The 18,624-nt window shown below is 41.1% G+C and overlaps 1 protein-coding gene across 2 annotated transcripts in view; it reads right to left on the reverse strand.

Moving 5' to 3' along the window:
• Positions 1 to 1,434: 1,434 nt before the first annotated feature.
• B3GALT1 (beta-1,3-galactosyltransferase 1) overlaps positions 1,435 to 18,624 on the reverse strand; it is a 525,967-nt gene continuing 508,777 nt past the window's right edge. For both annotated transcript variants that reach the window (XM_036884265.2, XM_057505455.1), the window contains exons 4-5: positions 13,069 to 13,210; positions 1,435 to 6,282 (exon numbers count right to left, since the gene is read on the reverse strand). In XM_036884265.2, coding sequence (XP_036740160.1) covers positions 5,075 to 6,055 — 981 coding nt within the window. In that variant the 5' untranslated portion in view covers positions 6,056 to 6,282; positions 13,069 to 13,210 and the 3' untranslated portion in view covers positions 1,435 to 5,074. The remainder of the gene's footprint in view (positions 6,283 to 13,068; positions 13,211 to 18,624) is intronic.

Raw genomic sequence — 18,624 nt, forward strand, 5'->3', positions numbered from 1 at the left:
ATATTTAAAAAGTATATGCAGCTGTTGGTTTTTAATGCAATTTATTACCATGACTACATTGTCATTTCCCTGGCTGCATGGAGACGATGCCAGTATGTTTTATTAATGTGACTTTTCATTTACAGTTGGAGGCATTTAGCATGTAGTACCAGTTTCCTTGCTTCTCTAAGTCAGTTAGCAAACTTTTTCTGTAAAGGATAAGATAATAAATATTTAAAGTTTTGCAGGTTAAGAGATGAAGTTGAAGATACATTAAAGTATTTACACAATAAGAAACAAATTTCTATAGTTTTATATTGATGGAATTTAAAATATGATAGTAATTGAGTACAATTTTTTTTTTCTTTTTGCAAAACACATCTGTTAATGAGAAGAGTGGATTCTTACTGTTGGGATAACATTTTGCTTTGTTGGGATTGGGATTCAATGTCAGTGTCCTCTGTCCCTGAGTCATTGCAAATATTCACTATGAAACCATCCTTAGCTCCTGGGCAGCAGGCCAGAAGTGGGTCAGAGTGCAGTTTGCCAAACTCTGCTCTGGATCAGTGTTCTCAGCTTCAGGGTGCATCATAGTCCCCTAATGGGCTTGTTAGAATGGTTGCTGAGCCACACCCCCAAGTGTCTGGTGGGACCCCAAACTTACATTTCTAACAAATTCCCATTTGACACTGAGGCTCCTGGTCTAGACCACACTCCTAGAACATTGCTCTTGATGGTGGTCCTTTTAAAAAAAATCACAATGAATATAGATCTCTATATTTTATATTTCACCATTCTCACCTGATAGACTTTATACTTTGAACTCTAAGATACAGGAGTTCAAAATTCCAAAGCTAAAGTTCCATTAAAAGTGAAGACCTATTTAGCTGGATCAAGACTGATCATAAAAAGAACTTCTGTCTCTTAAATAGCTATTAGTCTCTTGCTTACAAATTCAGGCATCAGCAATCAGCATGTACTTGTCTGCTGTGAAGAATGCCAGAATAGCTCTTATTCCAGTTTGATCAAATTTTTAAAATAGTGTGCAATATCCCGAAGGACATATGTGGGTGAAACATAAGAATGACACTTTTGCCTTAGATTTAACATCCTAATTCTCCAGTTATCAATGGTGTTACCAATGGCTCTCTCAATTGCCATCTGTTGGCATGTTCAATCTGTAGAATTTAGCACAGAGACTTTCCTGAGGGCATCAAGGGCCAAGGGAGATATCAGTTTCTTAACTCCTGGAGTAGCCCATGGTCTACCAGGTGAAATCATCTCTGAGTTGACTGTTAAGTTGCCCTGGGCTCTTACAGATGAACTCTGAAGGGTTTGAACTATTACTTAAATTGAGGTTGTGGAGAAGGTTAATGATAAATGACAGGTCATTGGCTAATTTTAATGATCATATCTTACCAAAGAGATTCATACAGAAAAGAAGCAAAGTGAAAATATGTTCTCCTTCTTTTTATTTGTCCCATGGTTAGAAAATCAGCTTTATGGAACCACAATCTTCCTCATGACAGATGGGCTTGTACATCAGCATCGTGCTTTCTCTCTCAACAATTTACATTTCAAGAGGAAGGTGAGGAAACTGAATGTAAAGACATCTTCAGCATCTGTTTGTCATTTTTCAGTTTTATAACATTGGTTCAAAAAATAGTATTCTGATTAGCAGCTTGACTGGCAACCCATGTAACCCTAAAGGTACTACAAACCTGGAGAGTGCATTTTACAGACAATTACATTTGGTGAAATAGTATGTACAATTTTGACAAATAAATACATAAATACAATCATTCCTATACAATGATATACCTAAATGTCAGTTATCATCAATCAACAAGCGTTTCAAGTAAATTACTTCCTTCATTCACAAGTTACTTTGTTGCTCATAAAAACTATCTGCACTTTGACAGAGAAATGACATAATCAATCCCCCCCGCCGCCCAGCTAACCCCACATACTAGGAAAGGTAGAAAATGAATCCCAGACCCTTTAAGTAAATGCTCCATTGTCTTTTGCTAGAAGAGATTTGATTGAAAAACTCTTTCTTTAGCTTCTCTGCAGTTTGTTTTCCCCATGTCATATTACAGAAAGGGGTTTTGTTCTTCTGAATGTAATCCAAACCGAAAGCTATCTTCACTTCTTGATTTTGGTTATTTAAAAGACAATCTCATGTACTGAAACTGGCATTGGCTCCAATAAAAAAGACACAATGCCACACAAACTGGCCACCAAGAATAAATTTAACAAAGAAACTTGAAGAATACCGACGTTACTTACTGATACCTTTTGTTGTGTTGCATAAGGAACAAAATAGTTGGGGGACAGTCAGAAGGTTTCGTAAACACAGTCTGAATGACTCCTTGTACAATACTGTCTGAAACATTTTATGGCAGAGAAATTATAATAAATAAAACAATGGTTTAACAAACATTAGAAACCATAATTTGGCCAATGTTATGAAATTAACAAAAGTAGAAAGTTAGAGCTTTTTTTTTTTCCTGATCACTTGACTTCAATATTTTTTGAACATTCAAAAAACAAAGGGCAAACATGCTTTAGGCTATTGAAACACTGGACAAATGGCCTTGCCTCACCGAACTCCATGCAGAAGAAAATGTACATAGCAAGCAGATTCTAGCTATATGTACAGTTGGGGAGAAGGAAAGAAAACACCCTTAAAATATATACATATGGGTCTTTGCTGAATATTTACATGTTTGTCACATGGGCATTACCTAGCATAAAAAAGTTAGGCAATAGTTCTTTAAGACATGTGATTCTCTGATTTGTGTTCCTTTTTAAGTTTAGGGCTCTATTCATAATGTACACACACACACACAATTCATAGATGTACATATATGATGTTGGTAATGTGCAATTCCTTGACACTGAGGGTGACTTGACTGAGCATAAGGTAAATGCAATATGTTAGCATGAGACACAGGCCTGATCAGGTTATACAACTGAAAAGTGAACCACGTACAAAATCACAAGGCTTTTCCAGGGACTGGAACTCACAGCAGTTGAGAGTCGGGGGTCAGAGGATAGTTCACTTTAGGCTGATCTGTCTCTCCTCAGGCTGACTAATGCTGCTTTCTGATCAACCCCAGCAGCCCTACGAAGGCTGTATTAAGGGAGAGGAAGGCCTGTCTCAAACTGGGTTTTTGTGCTGAGGACAAGAAATCCAGTGTTTGTAAGAAATAGGCCACCACCTCCATTTGTTGTCTGTTTGCTATCAACTACTAGGGAAACTTCCAAAGGTCAGGTTAAAAAAAAAGTATACTCTTTCAGTTGTGGGGCTTTCTTTGAATGAAAATAAACAGAAGTTTTCTAAGGAAGGAATGGTGGAAGATGAGCAATGGCTGGGTACGCTGAGAGCCTATTCTTCTGATAGAGGTGGACTCACTCTCCTGGTCCTCAAAGTTCTTACTGAGAATTCAAGATCAAATGTGTCCCGAGATCTAAGTTGACTTGATTCCATATGCATCTATATGCAAAGCATGTGCTTGAATTACCATAATGTACCCCAGCCAGAGGCTCCTCAAAGAAAGGCAAGCTGCCTTCACTATAAGCACACTGGGATGTCAAGGCAACACACCAAAGTGCCAACTTGTTCACTGAAACCAGAAGAAATGACAGAGAAATTGAAGCTTCCCCAAACACCTAACATATCCAAGGAAGGGTCAAAGTCTTAGAATAGTCAGGTGCACTTAGTTCAGATTTTATCTTTATTTTGGCAGGTTTTATATTAAGGTGATGTTACGACTAATGAGGACCATCATTGCAACGATGTAATTATTTTAGCATTTAGCATAATGTGTGATACTTTGCATTACGTAGCACCTTTTAAACTAACTTAGCTGATTTGATGTGTTCTCACAGCACCTGTGAGGTAGGTGTTTTCTAACCATTTGATAAATGAGCATATTGAAGTACAGCAAGGTTAAGATGCCTGCTCACATGACCCAAGACTGATGGCATCAACAGAACATGAATCCAAGCTTCCCCACCTTTCCTTCCATGAATGTCAATCACAGAGCCTTCAGAACACCACCGAATAGCATTGCTGCTAGAGGTACTTGGATGTTTCAGATGCTAAAGAACATTGTATCTACCAACCGTAGGGCCAAATCATTCAATAACATTGGTACTGGTTAGAAGAATTTCTCACGTGCCTTGCAAATGTGTGGGGAGGGGCATCTCATACTGTGGCTCAGCATATGTTAATTTGTACCTTCTCTGTGTGATTTATTGTTCTGCCCTCCTACCAGCTTCACTGTACATGCGCTCGCCTAAGCCAGAAAGTGTAAATTGCATTTAACGACATTGTATGGAGGGAAGCGGTGAGATTACATTTGGCTAAGTCTCCTTGGAGGTACCAGGTTATTCTGAAAGAGCAAAAAAAATTCTCATTTATTTTGTTAAGTAGCTTTTTATATACTGTCCACCGGCTGACCAGGTTTAATCCTTGCATGAGCAGGTAGCACTGTCTTCCAAATATATGGAATTTTGGTTCTCAAGTTTAAATTTCTATTTAACTGGAGCTGCTCTGCCAGTACTAAGTTCATTTCCTGATGGAGCTGTAAATGCTATACACACTACATGGCAAGATATGTAAAAATTCAATGTAATAATAGCACATGCAGTATTAATGATCCAGTGTGTCTTCCTGACTGTGCATTCTTTCTGAACTGTTTTTGGAAAAGAGTAATTTCTTATTTATTTATTTTTGCAGAGATGATTTGAAGATATTCCCTTGAATTTCAGATTTTTATCTGAACCAGATTTTTATCTCAGATGCACAGTATATAAATCCTAGTGGTTTTCAGGAAGTTGGCTTTTTGAAATAAATGCAATGCCTCAGGACTCGAGAATGAAATCTGGCCCTTCTAACTCATGTATTGTTTCTATGACCAGAGCTGAACGTTTGTAAATGGGTAATCCAAGAAAGCAACTAGGAGCAGGAAGAAATAACCTTTTTACAAAACCCCTTTACTTTCCCTGGTGACACCTGTAAAATATCAACATCCTAGGCCCCATTTCTTAAAAAAAGAAAAGAAACGTATTTACATCGGTAAAAATTTTAACATCTGAGATGTTTCTTGCTTGACATGTCATTCCAGATCCTGTGCATTTCTTCTGGGGAGATTTGATGCACCGTGATAACTCGGCGATACCTACACAAACTGTAGGCCATTTTCCAGTGATTGAAGCCACTGTTCTGAAAAGGATGTATACCCAGTTTGCGGAGACACAGTCCCACGTATACATCTTCAAGGTGCAGCAGCCTTGTGTGCAGTGAGGTCTTGTAAATGAGTTCAGCCACATCAGCTGAAAAGATATAGCCAGTCCCTGAACAGAATGGCGGGTAGTTACTGTCAGGGTACAAATCCCTTGGCATGTACCACTTACTGCGGACGTCCCGGATGGGTCCTCCGTTGATGACGTAGCCAGTAAAATACCTCCTTCTTGGCTTGGTGGAGGGTTTTAATAGTTTATAAATAAGGTTGTCCATGTTTACAAAAATGTCACTGTCTGTTTTCATGACATACTTGGCTTTTGAACAAAAAGTGGCCACCCATCTCATCCCCATTAATGTTTTGAGGGTAAGGTTATGGTAGGAGTCAATGAAGTCTTCCACGATGATGTCATGGAAGATCTGGCTCTCCTGCCCCACCATCTGATTGAGGACAGGGTCGGCATTCTTGCCCAGGAGGAACAGAGTGGCTATCCTGATCCCTTTAAAGTTGTTCTCATCCCCCCATGTCTCTCGGATTGCCTGGCGGGCGTCGAACTCTTTGTGGGTGGTGCTGATGAGGATGACAAGGAAAGGAATGTTTTTCTCACATTTGTTAGGTTCATTTATAAGAAATTCAAAAGAATGTGGGTTTATAGGTCGGGTTCTTATGTTGCCAAATGTGAAGTTTTTCCTGGCAACTGTTAGGTGGCTGAACGGCTTGGAGCCAGTGTAGGAAGAAGTAGGTCGAGTTACGCTCAAGTACCAGAGAGCGCTGGCCCAGCACACAACTGTCAAAACATACAAACAGGAGACCTTTGAAGCCATTGTTTTGAGGGCACGTCTATTGCAAATACTGAAGAATATGCCTTCTTGGCATTAGTTTCTTTTCATCTTGCAGAGGCAGCATAGTGCTAATAAATTGTAAAGTTCGACAGAAGCATGAGTGCGGAACTGTCCGTGGGTCTCAGCGGCCGTCTGGCACCTCTGCATTCCCTCTATGTTCTTCCAAACCTGATGGACGTTTCCATGCCTCATAAGTCTTCCTCTTAACTCTGCAAAATTAATAAAGTACAGTTGTCTTTCAGATTTATTTAATCATTTTACATCCTCAAATAAACACAATAAGGGTATAAATGATGACTTCATAAACAGGATGACTAAAATAAACATAATCATTCATTTCCATCAGTGCTGAAAACTCTCCCAACACAACCATCCTCCTCCTTCTCTTCTTGATAGAAGTTGTTTATTTATATATTGATACCCAGTCAACAAGTACATTGATTATAAACTCTAGATGAATATGAAGTAAACTGACATGAGTCATTTAAAGTTTCCCCCTCTTCACAAAGGGGCCTTCTTGGTGGTTAAACACTTTCTGACACTAAAGTCTTCTTTTAATCAGGAAAGTCTTCCCCACGGCCTCCTATCTCTGTTCCATTTTTCCAGGTCTGAGTTTTTGCTTGCTTGATTCTGATGAAGTAATCAGTTCTCAACATCTCTGCTTTCTCTAGCCCTGTATTTGAAAATGCCTTGACCACTGGACAATCTCTGCTAAAATGACTGAGAAGTAATTCCCTACTTTTCCCTCACTTTGGCTGGCAGGAATGTTCACTCCTAGTCCTCAGTTCTCTCTGAGGCTTCATGTGGAGAATACCCTGACCCTCGTGCCTTCAGAGCATCACCCACATGTCCTCTCAGATAGCTGTGGCATTACTTTGGAGTTGATCTAGAAGGTACTGTTTTCTGTGGTTTTCCACAGTTCAGTGATGTTCCCTGGATGAGATGACGCTGGCCCCTTTTAATTCTTTTCATTTAGTTACACGCGTCTATAATAAACATAGCAAGAGCAGAATAAGAGAGAGAATTGAGCTTGGGGACCACAAATTCAATGGAGATGTGACCAAGCACTTTAATTGGTGTCCAAATAAAAAAAGTTATCCTTCAGGGCACTAATCCTTTCTAGAACTTAGCTGATATCAAGTCAGTTAAAAACACAGGCCAGGTTACAGAGTCTATTCATGTTAAAAAAGTGTCTCTTCCTTCTCAGAGCAAAGTGCAGTTGTCCTGGAAGACAGACAGAGCAGATGATGGCAATCAATGGCAACAAAGTCTGCCTTGAAGGAAAGTATGTGCTTAAACGTACAGACTGTGTTGAAAGAATTTAACTGAGATTATAGATTGAAAATCATGCTATGAGTATTGAAAGCACAATACTCATAATGAAATGAAAAGACAGGAAAGGCAACAGCAGAGATAATATACACCCTCGTGTTGAAGCCAAGAGCTGACTGTGAATATATGATCCGTATGAGACCAGCAATGACTCAGTGTGGTCACGGTTCCAACAAAATGAATATTAGAGTGGCTTTAAGCAGCTTGACTCTAGGCACAGTCAGGCCTTCGTCCAACCCAAACTAAGTATTCTCTAAACACAGGCCCCAGTATCCTGGGACTTCAGGAGGAAATTTCTGCTCTAAGGATAAAGAGAAGGATATAAGTACAGCTTGGAACTTTAAAGAGTCAGCAAAAGATGGGGAGGGAAATCAGCAAGAGAGAGTTCAGAACAGGGCTTCTCTTCTTTTGGAAATACAGACATTGGCTCCACTTGAATTCCGCGGGATGTGCGTCTCCAGATGGTACTAGGAAACAGGCGCCCCACCAGCGTCCTCGCCTGGCGTTTGATTCTCACGCATCTGCCGTTGTCAGCACACAGCTCTCATCGCCTTTCATAGTTCCTACTAAGTCACGGGCCACCTATTACTAAGCTGTAAAAGACTACCAGAAAGTGTTGCCTGGAAGAGGCTCATGCCAAGTTCTCTCCTGGGGTCACTGATCAAGCTCTTGGTGGAGGATTAACAGCGTATTCAAGGGAAAAACAGAAATAGAAACCAAACTATTCTCAAAGAACTCATCGTCTAGGAGAGACTTCATGTCCATGCTGAAAGCAGTGGGGTAACAGTTCCCATCAGGAGGCTATTGGAGTGCACAGGAACTATGGGCTGGCAACCAGGGTGCAGGGGAACCAGGTCCAGACCTGCAGGCTCTGCGCAGTACACCTGCAAGGGTGCCATTCCCATAGACTGCAGCATGAGTCGGACCCCAGAGTCAAACAAGGAGGCTGTCTTGGGGAGGATGCAAGGAAAGTTCAGAAAAGTTATCTAAGCTGAAACTTCAAGGACAAGCATGAATTATCTAGAGGAGGGCTGGCAGTTTAGGCATAGGAACAGCATATGCAAAGGCATAAAATGAGAGCATGGTGTGTGCCAGGACTGCAAATAGTAAAGGAGGAAGACAGGGTGATGGGGAGCAGGGTGGAGGTGGTGAGTTTGGGGCTATGAAGACAGGCAGGGCTCAGATGCCGAGTGGTGCTTAGAAACTGGTCTGAGCCGAGGAGCTGGTTGCCCGTCTTTGCAATCTAAAGGTTGTAAGGTAGGATTTTAACCTCCCTGAGTCTTGTCCATGGATTTCAATAGCAATTACTTCTTCTATGTCAAGGATTTCTCTCTCTCACAGCTCTACGCCCCAGAAGGATAGATGAACAACTTACTTCATCTGATCCCTTTCAGTGTGATTTTCTTGGGTTAGGGACTCCATAAAGCAGATTATCTGGGAGATTTTGAAAGAATTTTAAAAAGAGGGAGAAATACAAGAGAAATGGTAAGAGCATGAATAAAGTTTATGTCTTTATTAACACTTTTCAAAGAAGAATGAGCATTCTTTCCTAGACAGCTAACAAACATGCTACTTCTCACCATTGCTATTGTAGGACTTATTTAAAAATGAGTATGATACACTGGGCACTGTGCTACGTGCTGTGTTATATGCCATGTATTTTATAGAGCTCCGTTCCTTACAGTGTTATAAGAGAGGTGTTTTCTCTACTTTATGGATGAGAGAATGGAAACTCAGCGATATTAAAGAGCTTCCTCAAAATCACACAGCTAGTGAGTGACTAGGTAAGTGCTCATCCCCAGCTTTCTAAGGCCTGTTAGGACAACAGGCAAAATCTTGCATGGGAAAGCCCAGGGTGGCAGGGTGCACCTCACGCTGCTCTTCTCCCAGGGGTCCAAATGTTTGCTTTCTTAGATGTGTGTCTGTTGCTTTAATTTTCATTCTAGTTTATTCTGCTTTGCTACATACCATAATTCTACACCATACTGGGCATCCTTGATCATCAAAACATGGTGATTTTCAAAGAGCACTTTAAACCTTGAAGTTGCTGGGAGAGTGGCAACTGTTGAAGAGCTCAGAAACACCTTGTAGTCCCCTTCTCTGAAGTCCAGAAACGCACACACGCGCACACACACACACACACACACGCACACTGAATCACTGTTGACTTCTTTTCACATGTGAGAAGAAAGATAGGTGTAGTTGCACATCTTAGTCATTAGTTATCATCAAAACAGAGGAATTGGATTGGGAAAAGGAACTAGTCTAGCATTTGAAGAGCGACCAAGGATTATGTGGACCTACAGCAGGGGTGCTAAAAATGTACTTTTTGCTGACAATATAGATTTCTCAGGTGGCCAAACAAGTACAGAAATACGCCTCTGGACCAGAAATAGTAATATAAGAAAAGACAAGAGAGAGTAGCATGATGCATTTATCTCTAAAGAGCAATTTCATATGTGTTGGAAGAAGTGGTTGGTAATGGGCCAATGTCCCCATTTGCTCCTTGAGTGATCCTAACTCGCTATGTGGCTTTCTGTGCATCAGTAGCCTTAAGTATAAAAGAGGGGTAAAAATACCTACTTTATCTCCACATACATTATGGGTATTAATGATCACCACCAATCCTTTGAGCTCCTGGGGAAAGGGCGCTGCCAGGGCAGCTGGTGTTTACGATACAAAGAACGGGTTCTACTGGGATGAAGGGGTTACGGCAGTTCATCAGCTCACCAGCAGGGATTCAGGGCACATATATTAATCAAGCCTTCAAAAACACAGGATGGCTGTCAGTTTTTTGGTGTAGTGACTACACTGTATGGATTTTCCTGCCAGAGAATTGTATTCTTCCTGGAAAACTCAAAGCCAAAGTTCCATTAAAAAGCAAAGAGAGTTAAGTCAGCTGCAAAGTTCTGGGGAAGGAGCTGAGGTGTCACAGGGCAGAACCTCTGGAGGCTTCTTACAGTTTCACAAGATGAAAAAAAAATCGTATTTTACAGACACATTAATGTATCAGTAAAATTGAAAGTTGCACATAGAACATTTGTCATTCCTTTTAGCAGTCCTACCACAAGCACAGACACTGATGACACACCAACTTGTCATCCATTAACTACAGATCCTGCCAAACAGAAACATTCAACTAGAACACTTGAAAGATTTCTCCCCCAGGGGCCATACTGTATCAAAGATTTCCTCATTCACAGAAGCCTTCAGTTACTACCTACCTTCACCTTTCAGGAAGTTAATGGGGCAGGATTTTCAATTTAAAAGGCACATGTTTCACCTAGAAATTGCATGGTGGGTTGTCTTTTGAGTAATGTATTAAAAAGAAAAGCGCACAAATTTGCAAAATTCTTTTCTTGTATGGCTAGAGGGAAGTCCTAGGAGCAAGGGGGTAGTGTCTCTTGGGTGAATTGTGTACAGTTTGGGGTGGCAAGTTCACATTCTTCCCTATTACGGTCCATCAGTGGCAACCATTCCAGCTGCCCTCCACCCATGGCCCAAGCTACAGGGGCCCCTTCCACAGTCTGGTGTCTTAAGGACTATGATATCTCCAAGTTCTGATTTCCCTTGGATTTTCAAATCTGCTTCATTTGTTCATCAGAGATGTTCTGAACACCTGTTAGATATTCTACAAGCTGGGAAGATAGATGGGAACTTATTTTCTAGGAAAGGAAGGCAGAAAATAAATGCATGATAAATGAATGCAAAAATAATTTCAGGTAGTGATAAGTGCCATGATGTAAATAAAGTGGGATAGTGGGATAGAGACTGAACAGAGGTGGGAGGGGAGAGAGAGGCTACTGTAGGGAAATTGACCATTCTCTGAAGGGGTGACATTGGAGGTGAGAACAGAATGCCTTGTCTCCAGTTCAGTCATTGGGTCTTTAACTGGTTTTGCTTCTTTGCTTGGCTCTGTTAACCTTGAAACTAAAACTGTCAATTATTTAAACAGCAAAAATGGGTTCATTTGGGAATAGTAAAGAATTATAATTCAGGACAAACAAGTTATGGCAAAACCATAGGCAAGTCCAGAGAACAAAGGACACAAATGCTCTTTTACAGAGGTAATGGCAATGTTGGGTGGGACGGTTATAGACAAAAGCCCATTGAATGAACTGAGAGCTCAAAGTATTGTGGTTTCTCATTGGCCAAATTGTGACAGTCTCTGATTGGCTGGGCTGTTGCTGGGGCAGAAGAAAACCCTTTCTTCCTTGGGTCAGCAAAGTAGTAGCTAAAGTAGCATAGACTTGCAAGGTATGTCTCTTCCCGTTGGGTCAGCAATTGACCAGTGGTATAGGGCATGACAGCTCTGCCTGCTGGCCTCCTGACTCCCTTTCAGGGAGGTTTCCCTTTATTTTCACAGCTCTTTGGGAGAAATTCTTTATTAGGAGCATCTTTTTTTTTTTGGTCTCTGCTCCTTTCTTGTCTTTTGGATCATCTAGGCTTCTTGTTTTCCAGACGGGGCCATTTTGCCCACTGCTGCAGTGCTGTCTGGCTCTAGAGACACAGTTATCTATTGTATTTGTTTTCTAGAGCTGCTGAAGCAAAGGACCATAAACTGGGTTGCTTAAACAACGTAAAAGTATTGTTTCAGAGTTCTGGAGCCTGGGAGTCTGAGAAGATGTTGGCAGGCTGATTCCTTCTGAAGGAGAATCTGGTCCATGCCTCTCCCCCTGCTTCTGGTGATTTACTGGCAATATTTGGTGCTCCTGGCCCACAGATGCGTCACCCAGATCTCTGCCTTCATCTTTACATGGTGTTCTCCCTGTATGTGCCTCTGTGTCCAAATGTCCCCTTTTATAAGGACACTAGTTATATTAGATTAGGGCCTACCCTACTGACCTCATTTTAACTTGATTGCCCCTGTAGAGACCCTATTTCCAAATAAGGCCACATCCTGAAGTACTGGGAGTTAGAACTTCAACATTTCATTTTTGGGGGACACAATTCCATCCCTAACACCTACTTTCCTAGAAACAAAAAACAAAATATCACTTCCTCAAAATGTGGTGCAATGAGACTTTACCTCAGAAGACCTTATTTCTCCACATTTATTTTCTGGATTTGAGCAGGAGAGTTTTTGAGTTTTTGTAAATCAACTTTTAAAGGATAAAAAAATTGGTAATTAGCATTCAAGTAAGAATGAGCCACAAATGTAAAAAGAGACAGAACGTTTGGTTTATCTTTAAATTAAAAAAAAAGAGCTAGTTCAGATTCTTTCAAGACCATGTGGAGAATAGGGCATAGTTTTAAACAGTCCTTTGACTCCCCCCTTGAGAAAAAATACAAAACCCCAAACTGTAATTAGTTGGGAAAATTAAGTCAGGACTGTGACACATTTTCCAACATATTGGGGGTCAACAGTTCCTGAGATACTGACTTGCTTTCTGGAGAATAAGGATAATTCTCCTGCTTTACCTCCAACTACCAGCATTTCTATTATTCAAAGACAATTTTAAATACCGAGACCATATGGCACTACAAACGTGGTTTTGACATTAAAATCCACATAGTCACTTTAAAACACGGTGCCAAAAGATAAAGCAGTTGAAAAGAAAATAAACCCAATTATAACAGGTTTAAAGAGAGGAATAAAAGGCAGATAGAAAATCAGAAAAACCAAAGGCGAGCAAGAGAAAGGGCTGGCTCCCCGCGCTTACGAAATGCTCTTGAGGGAGACGCCGGCTTCTGGTAAAGTGCATCACATCGAGGAGGGTGGAAGACATCCTGTCTGAAAAATGTTTTGATCTCGCATGACTTTTTTCAGAGCTGCTGTGTAGGTGAAGTCAAAGAATCTTCATTCTGTGGGGAAATACAGGGATTCAGACCACAACAGAACTAACTGATAAAGGAGCCCCAGAGGCCGGCGAGTCTACTCGGTGGCATTGATTTGGAGAATGGTTATCCTGATGGCCCACTCCCCGTCTCTCTCTCTCTCTTGCTCTTGTAATTAGGCTCTAAATAAGCACAGGAGAGGAAGAAATAAAGCACTGTCAACACTAGATAATGGCCCTTGAAGGAAGAATTTCATAAACCGTGTGTCACACAGCGTGCTGACCCACTATCTCTCCCAGTCACAGAGGGCTGGCTTTCTCTCCTGGCCTTTCTCCGAAGGAAGCCTGCTTGGCTGCAGAAGGAGCCCTGCCCACGGCAGCCTGAACCCCCGAATGGTCACACAAGTAAGCATTCGGACTCCCCCGCCTCAGAGAGACAAAGAGCTGATTTGTTCCTTTAAAAAATTTAATTATGAATCCTTTCAAAGAGACCCCATAACTGAACTCGCCCAACAGATCATTTGTGGCGAGGAAGTGGTGGAAAGCACAAGATAATATTCATCATGACTCGGCAACTGAAATAATTCCCCTCCCAAATCTGGAAGAAATTATTTGAACCTTTATCCTTTCAGTTCAATATATCTTGAAATTTATTGAAAAGGCCTTTATAAACCCCTGCACTCGGAAGAATGGGGCCGACTTGAAAGAGGAGTAGTCAGGAGAGGATGTCTTTGTGTGGGCTTAGGGCTCTTGCTATTTTGAAAGCTACACTCTATTTCACTGCAGAAAAAGTGCACTTCAAATTAGAAGGTTGGATTATAGCTTTCGTCAAATCAGCGTGTTGCCCTAGTTCTAGAATTCAGAGAATTTTTAAACATTGTTACAGTCCTCCCAGGGAAAAATGAAAATGAGGATATCTCATTATTTTAAATAAATGCTTGGCTTCCTCTGCAGTGATGGATATGGTGTCTTGACTACCTTATATGAGGCGCATTTTCAAAGACGGGCAGAGGAGCAATCGCTTATTTAATCATACAAGCCTGGGAGCCTGGCAGCACAGCCAGGCCTCGGGTAGAGCTTCTCCACTGGGAAAGGAAATGCCAGGATTTTTTATTACAGATATGGGAGAGGATGGGGGAAAGACATCCTGCTAATATAAACAGCAGCTGGGCGAATTTAAAAATGATGAGCTATGTGATACCAAAAAAAAAATTCATTTGGCCCATTATTTTGGGGGAAAGCTGATATAAATGTACATTATTAGAAACCAGAAAGATGTTAGTACGTTTACTACCTAAAATATACCATGTCTATGGAGATTTTTCTTAGATATCAAAACATAGAGAGGTAATAGTATTTTAGGTCATATTTCAAACCATGATATGAATTCCATGAGGCAACTGATAACATATGGAAGACACTTTGCAATTTTTATTTTCCTTTCCCAACTCAAATGTCCCTTTATACAATATCAATTTATTGGAATATATACTAGCCAAAAATAATTGCATATAACTGTTGTCAATGGAAATTATTTTGCAGGTAGGCAACCTTACGGCAATGGAGACCTGGATTCAACATCTAGACTTTTAGTCATGAGCTCTGAATTGTGGGCATCTCTCTGCCTTTGTTTCCTCATCTATACAGTGAGAGTGATAACATCTGGACACATTTTGCAGGGTCATTGTAGGGGTCCAATAAGCTACTGTAGTTGATAACACTTTGCAAGCTGAATACTGTGTGAATAAAAAGTATTACCATTAATAGAGACACGAGGAAGACAGATCCAGAGAGGATCACTTGTAAAATGTTTCATGAGCAGTAGTCAGTCAATGCATATTGGTTAATCAGTGCAAAAGCAGTTTTCTTACTTGACTGTTGATCAAAAGGAAAAGAAAAGCTTGGCATTTTCAGTTGACTGTTTTCATGAGAAGTTTCAATTTGATTTCATAATGCCGACATAAAAAGGTCTTACACTTCCGTAAGAAAAGCAGGGGGGAGGCACCAGTTAAAGGATGTATCATTATCACTAATTATCACTAATGTGATGTAGAATAAGAGTTTTTTCAAATATAACTTTAGAATATCAAAAATCTACCAGATTTAAATAGCCCTCTGACTCTGAATAGCATGTACACAGCTGTAACTAATATTCTATGTACTCTAAAGATAGCCTGAAATGGTCACACCACGAGTATTTTACAGATACTTAAGACAAAGCCAACAAAAGATTCATCATTATCTTTCTTTATAGGCTCATCAAGATTTTAACAGAACCAACCCAAAACATTATATTAAAAAGCATATTGTCATTTCATCACTTACCTAAGGAACTTATCAATTTTGAGTGTTAGAATTGGCTTCACGAATTGTTCTAGAAATGCACCCAAATGAAAGCCAGTCAGAGAAAAACGCCACCCTTGGCTTCATTTTCACCCTTGGTCACCTATGTTGGTTCTTCCCAGTCCTCACCTCTGCCAGTCCCCAGCAAATCCTGAAAGCTCTTCACCAAACACCTTAGCACACACTACTTCATGTTAGAGATCTCTATTGCTACACAAACACTTCTTTTTACAACTTCTTTTCTGCTAAAATTTTTATTTCCCCAGTGGGTAGAGACCCAGCCCACCAATTTTCATCCCCCTGGGACCTTGACCACTTCACCACAGTCCACTGTCCACAGCCCTTGAGTCTGCATGGGGCAGCCTGGGACCCCTCTAGCTGGATTCCCCCACAGGGACTCCAGGGCTCATCTCTCCTGAGGCGTCCACTTCACCTCTCCTTTCTGCAGTCATTTCTCCGTTCTCTCGTCTGCAGTGCATCAGTTCTCCACATTGCTGGTCATCTTTATTTCTACTCCTGTTACTTTAAAAATTATGGGTTAAGATCTCATGATCAAAGACACTGAGAGGGTTTGGTCTCCTGGACAAAGCACAGGACTGACAGTCAACAGAAAAAGGTTCAGGTTGTAGTTCTGCCGTGAAATCTCTTCGGAAACATTTCCTCCCCCCAAAATCCCTTAGCTCGGAAACTGCATTAACCTTCACTGACCAGAAATTCTGCCACTGGCCCAGGTCTTCTCAACAAGAAGGACTCTTCTCGGGTATTTGACCCTTTCAGTCTTTCCATTCCCATCAGCTCCTCTTTCATCTCCAGAGCGCTTGTCTGCCTTTGCTTAGAAAAACACAACAATGACACCTTGTCTTGGCCCTGGCCTGACTTTCAATCACTGTCATATTTTTCTCCTTCATTTTATATCCAGAGCCTCTAAATAAGTGTTCTCTCCTGCTTTTCTCCATTCCCTCACCTCTTTAACTCTTGCAACCTATGGCATGATCCATGAAAAAAGCCACGAGACCTTCCTTGACAGACTGAATCACCCTCTTCCGTCAGCTCCTGCCTGGGCTTGCCCCTTCCGGCCCTCGCGTTTCTCTGCTCACAGTTCTGGTGGTCCTCTGGATTTTCTTCTCTTCCCCTGTCTTTGGCTCTTCCCATCCCCCAAACCATCCGAGCCCGCCCTTGAGGCCCATCAGCCCGGGAGTTTGCTCTGCTGAGAAAAGGCTCCTGCCATCAGCTTTCCAACAGTGTTCACCAGGAAGGCGGACCAGACACCAGCGAGCTCCACTGACATCCTGTGCCGCTGTCAGCCCTGTTCTCTTCCTGCCAGAGTGTAAATACAAGTTTATGCCAAAGTGAGAGACAGTTTGCTTCTTCTTTTCCATGTAGAAAATGTATTTCAAAACATGTGGTTGAGTCCAGTTCTTCAACTGGGCACTTAGTATCACAGACAAACTGAACAGGCATATAGGATGTGTTTTGTTAATGACAACAAAAGGCAAAAAATGATTTTTGTGCTTTTTGCTCACCTACATATATGGGAGTTCTACTTTTTTTTTTTTTGTAGTGGTGGCACCCAGGTGTCAGTATTTTTTTATTATTTATTTATTTAGGTATCGTTAATCTACAAATACATGAAGAACATTATGTTTACGAAGCTCCCCCTTTCACCAAGTCCCCCCCACATACCCCTACACAGTCACTGTCCATCAGCGTAGTAAGATGCTATAAAATCACTACTTGTCTTCTCTGTGCTGCACAGCCCTCCCTGTGCCCCCCACGCACTATACATGCTAATCATAAGACCCCCTTTTCTTTTTCCCCACCCATATCCCTCCTTTCCCACCCATCCTCCTCAGTCCCTTTCCCTTTGGTAACTGTTAGTCCTTTCTTGGGTTCTGTGAGTCTGCTGCTGTTTTGTTCCTTCAGTTTTTCTTTGTTCTTATACTCCACATATGAGTGAAGTCATTTGGTACTTGTTTCTCTCCACCTGGCTTATTTCACTGAGCATAATACCCTCTGGCTCCATCCATGTTGTTGCAAATGGTAGGATTTGTTTTCTTCTTATGGCTGAATAATATCCCATTGTGTATATGTACCCCATCTTCTTTATCCATTCATCTACTGATGGACACTTAGGTTGCTTCCATTCCTTGGCTATTGTAAATAGTGCTGCGATAAACATAGGGGTGCATCTGTCTTTTTCAAACTGGGCTGCTGCATTCTTAGGGTAAATTCCTAGGAGTGGAATTCCTGGGTCAAATGGTATTTCTATTTTGAGCATTTTGAGGAATCTCCATACTGCTTTCCACAATGGTTGAACTAATTTACATTCCCACCACCAGTGTAGGAGGGCTCCCCTTTTTCCACGACCTCGCCAATATTTGTTGCTATTTGTCTTTTGGATGGCAGCCATCCTTACTGGTATGAGGTGATATCTCATTGTGGTTTTAATTTGCATATCTCTGATGATTAGCGATGTGGAGCATCTTTTCATGTGTCTGTTGGCCATCTGGATTTCTTCTTTAGAGAACTGTCTATTCAGCTCCTCTGCCCAGTTTTTAATTGGATTATTTGCTTTTTGTTTGTTGAGGTGCATGAGCTCTTTATATATTTTAGATGTCAAGCCTTTATCGGATCTGTCATTTACAAATATATTCTCCCATACTGTAGGGTACCTTTTTGTTCTATTGATGGTGTCCTTTGCTGTACAGAAGCTTTTCAGCTTGATATAGTCCCACTTGTTCATTTTTGCTTTTGTTTCCCTTGCCCAGGGAGATATGTTCATGAAGAAGTCGCTCATGTTTATGTCTAAGAGATTTTTGCCTATGTTTTTTTCTAAGAGTTTTATGGTTTCATGACTTACATTCAGGTCTTTGATCCATTTTGAATTTACTTTTGTGTATGGGGTTAGACAGTGATCCAGTTTCATTCTCTTACATGTAGCTGTCCAGTTTTGCCAGCACCATTTGTTGAAGAGACTGTCACTTCCCTGTTGTGTGTCCATGGCTCCTTTATCGAATATTAATTGACCATATATGTTTGGGTTAATGTTTGGAGTCTTTATTCTGTTCCACTGGTCTGTGGCTCTGTTCTTGTGCCAGT

Source organism: Manis pentadactyla, chromosome 8 (genome assembly GCF_030020395.1).
Source record: "Manis pentadactyla isolate mManPen7 chromosome 8, mManPen7.hap1, whole genome shotgun sequence".
NCBI classification, from domain to species: Eukaryota; Metazoa; Chordata; class Mammalia; order Pholidota; family Manidae; genus Manis; species Manis pentadactyla.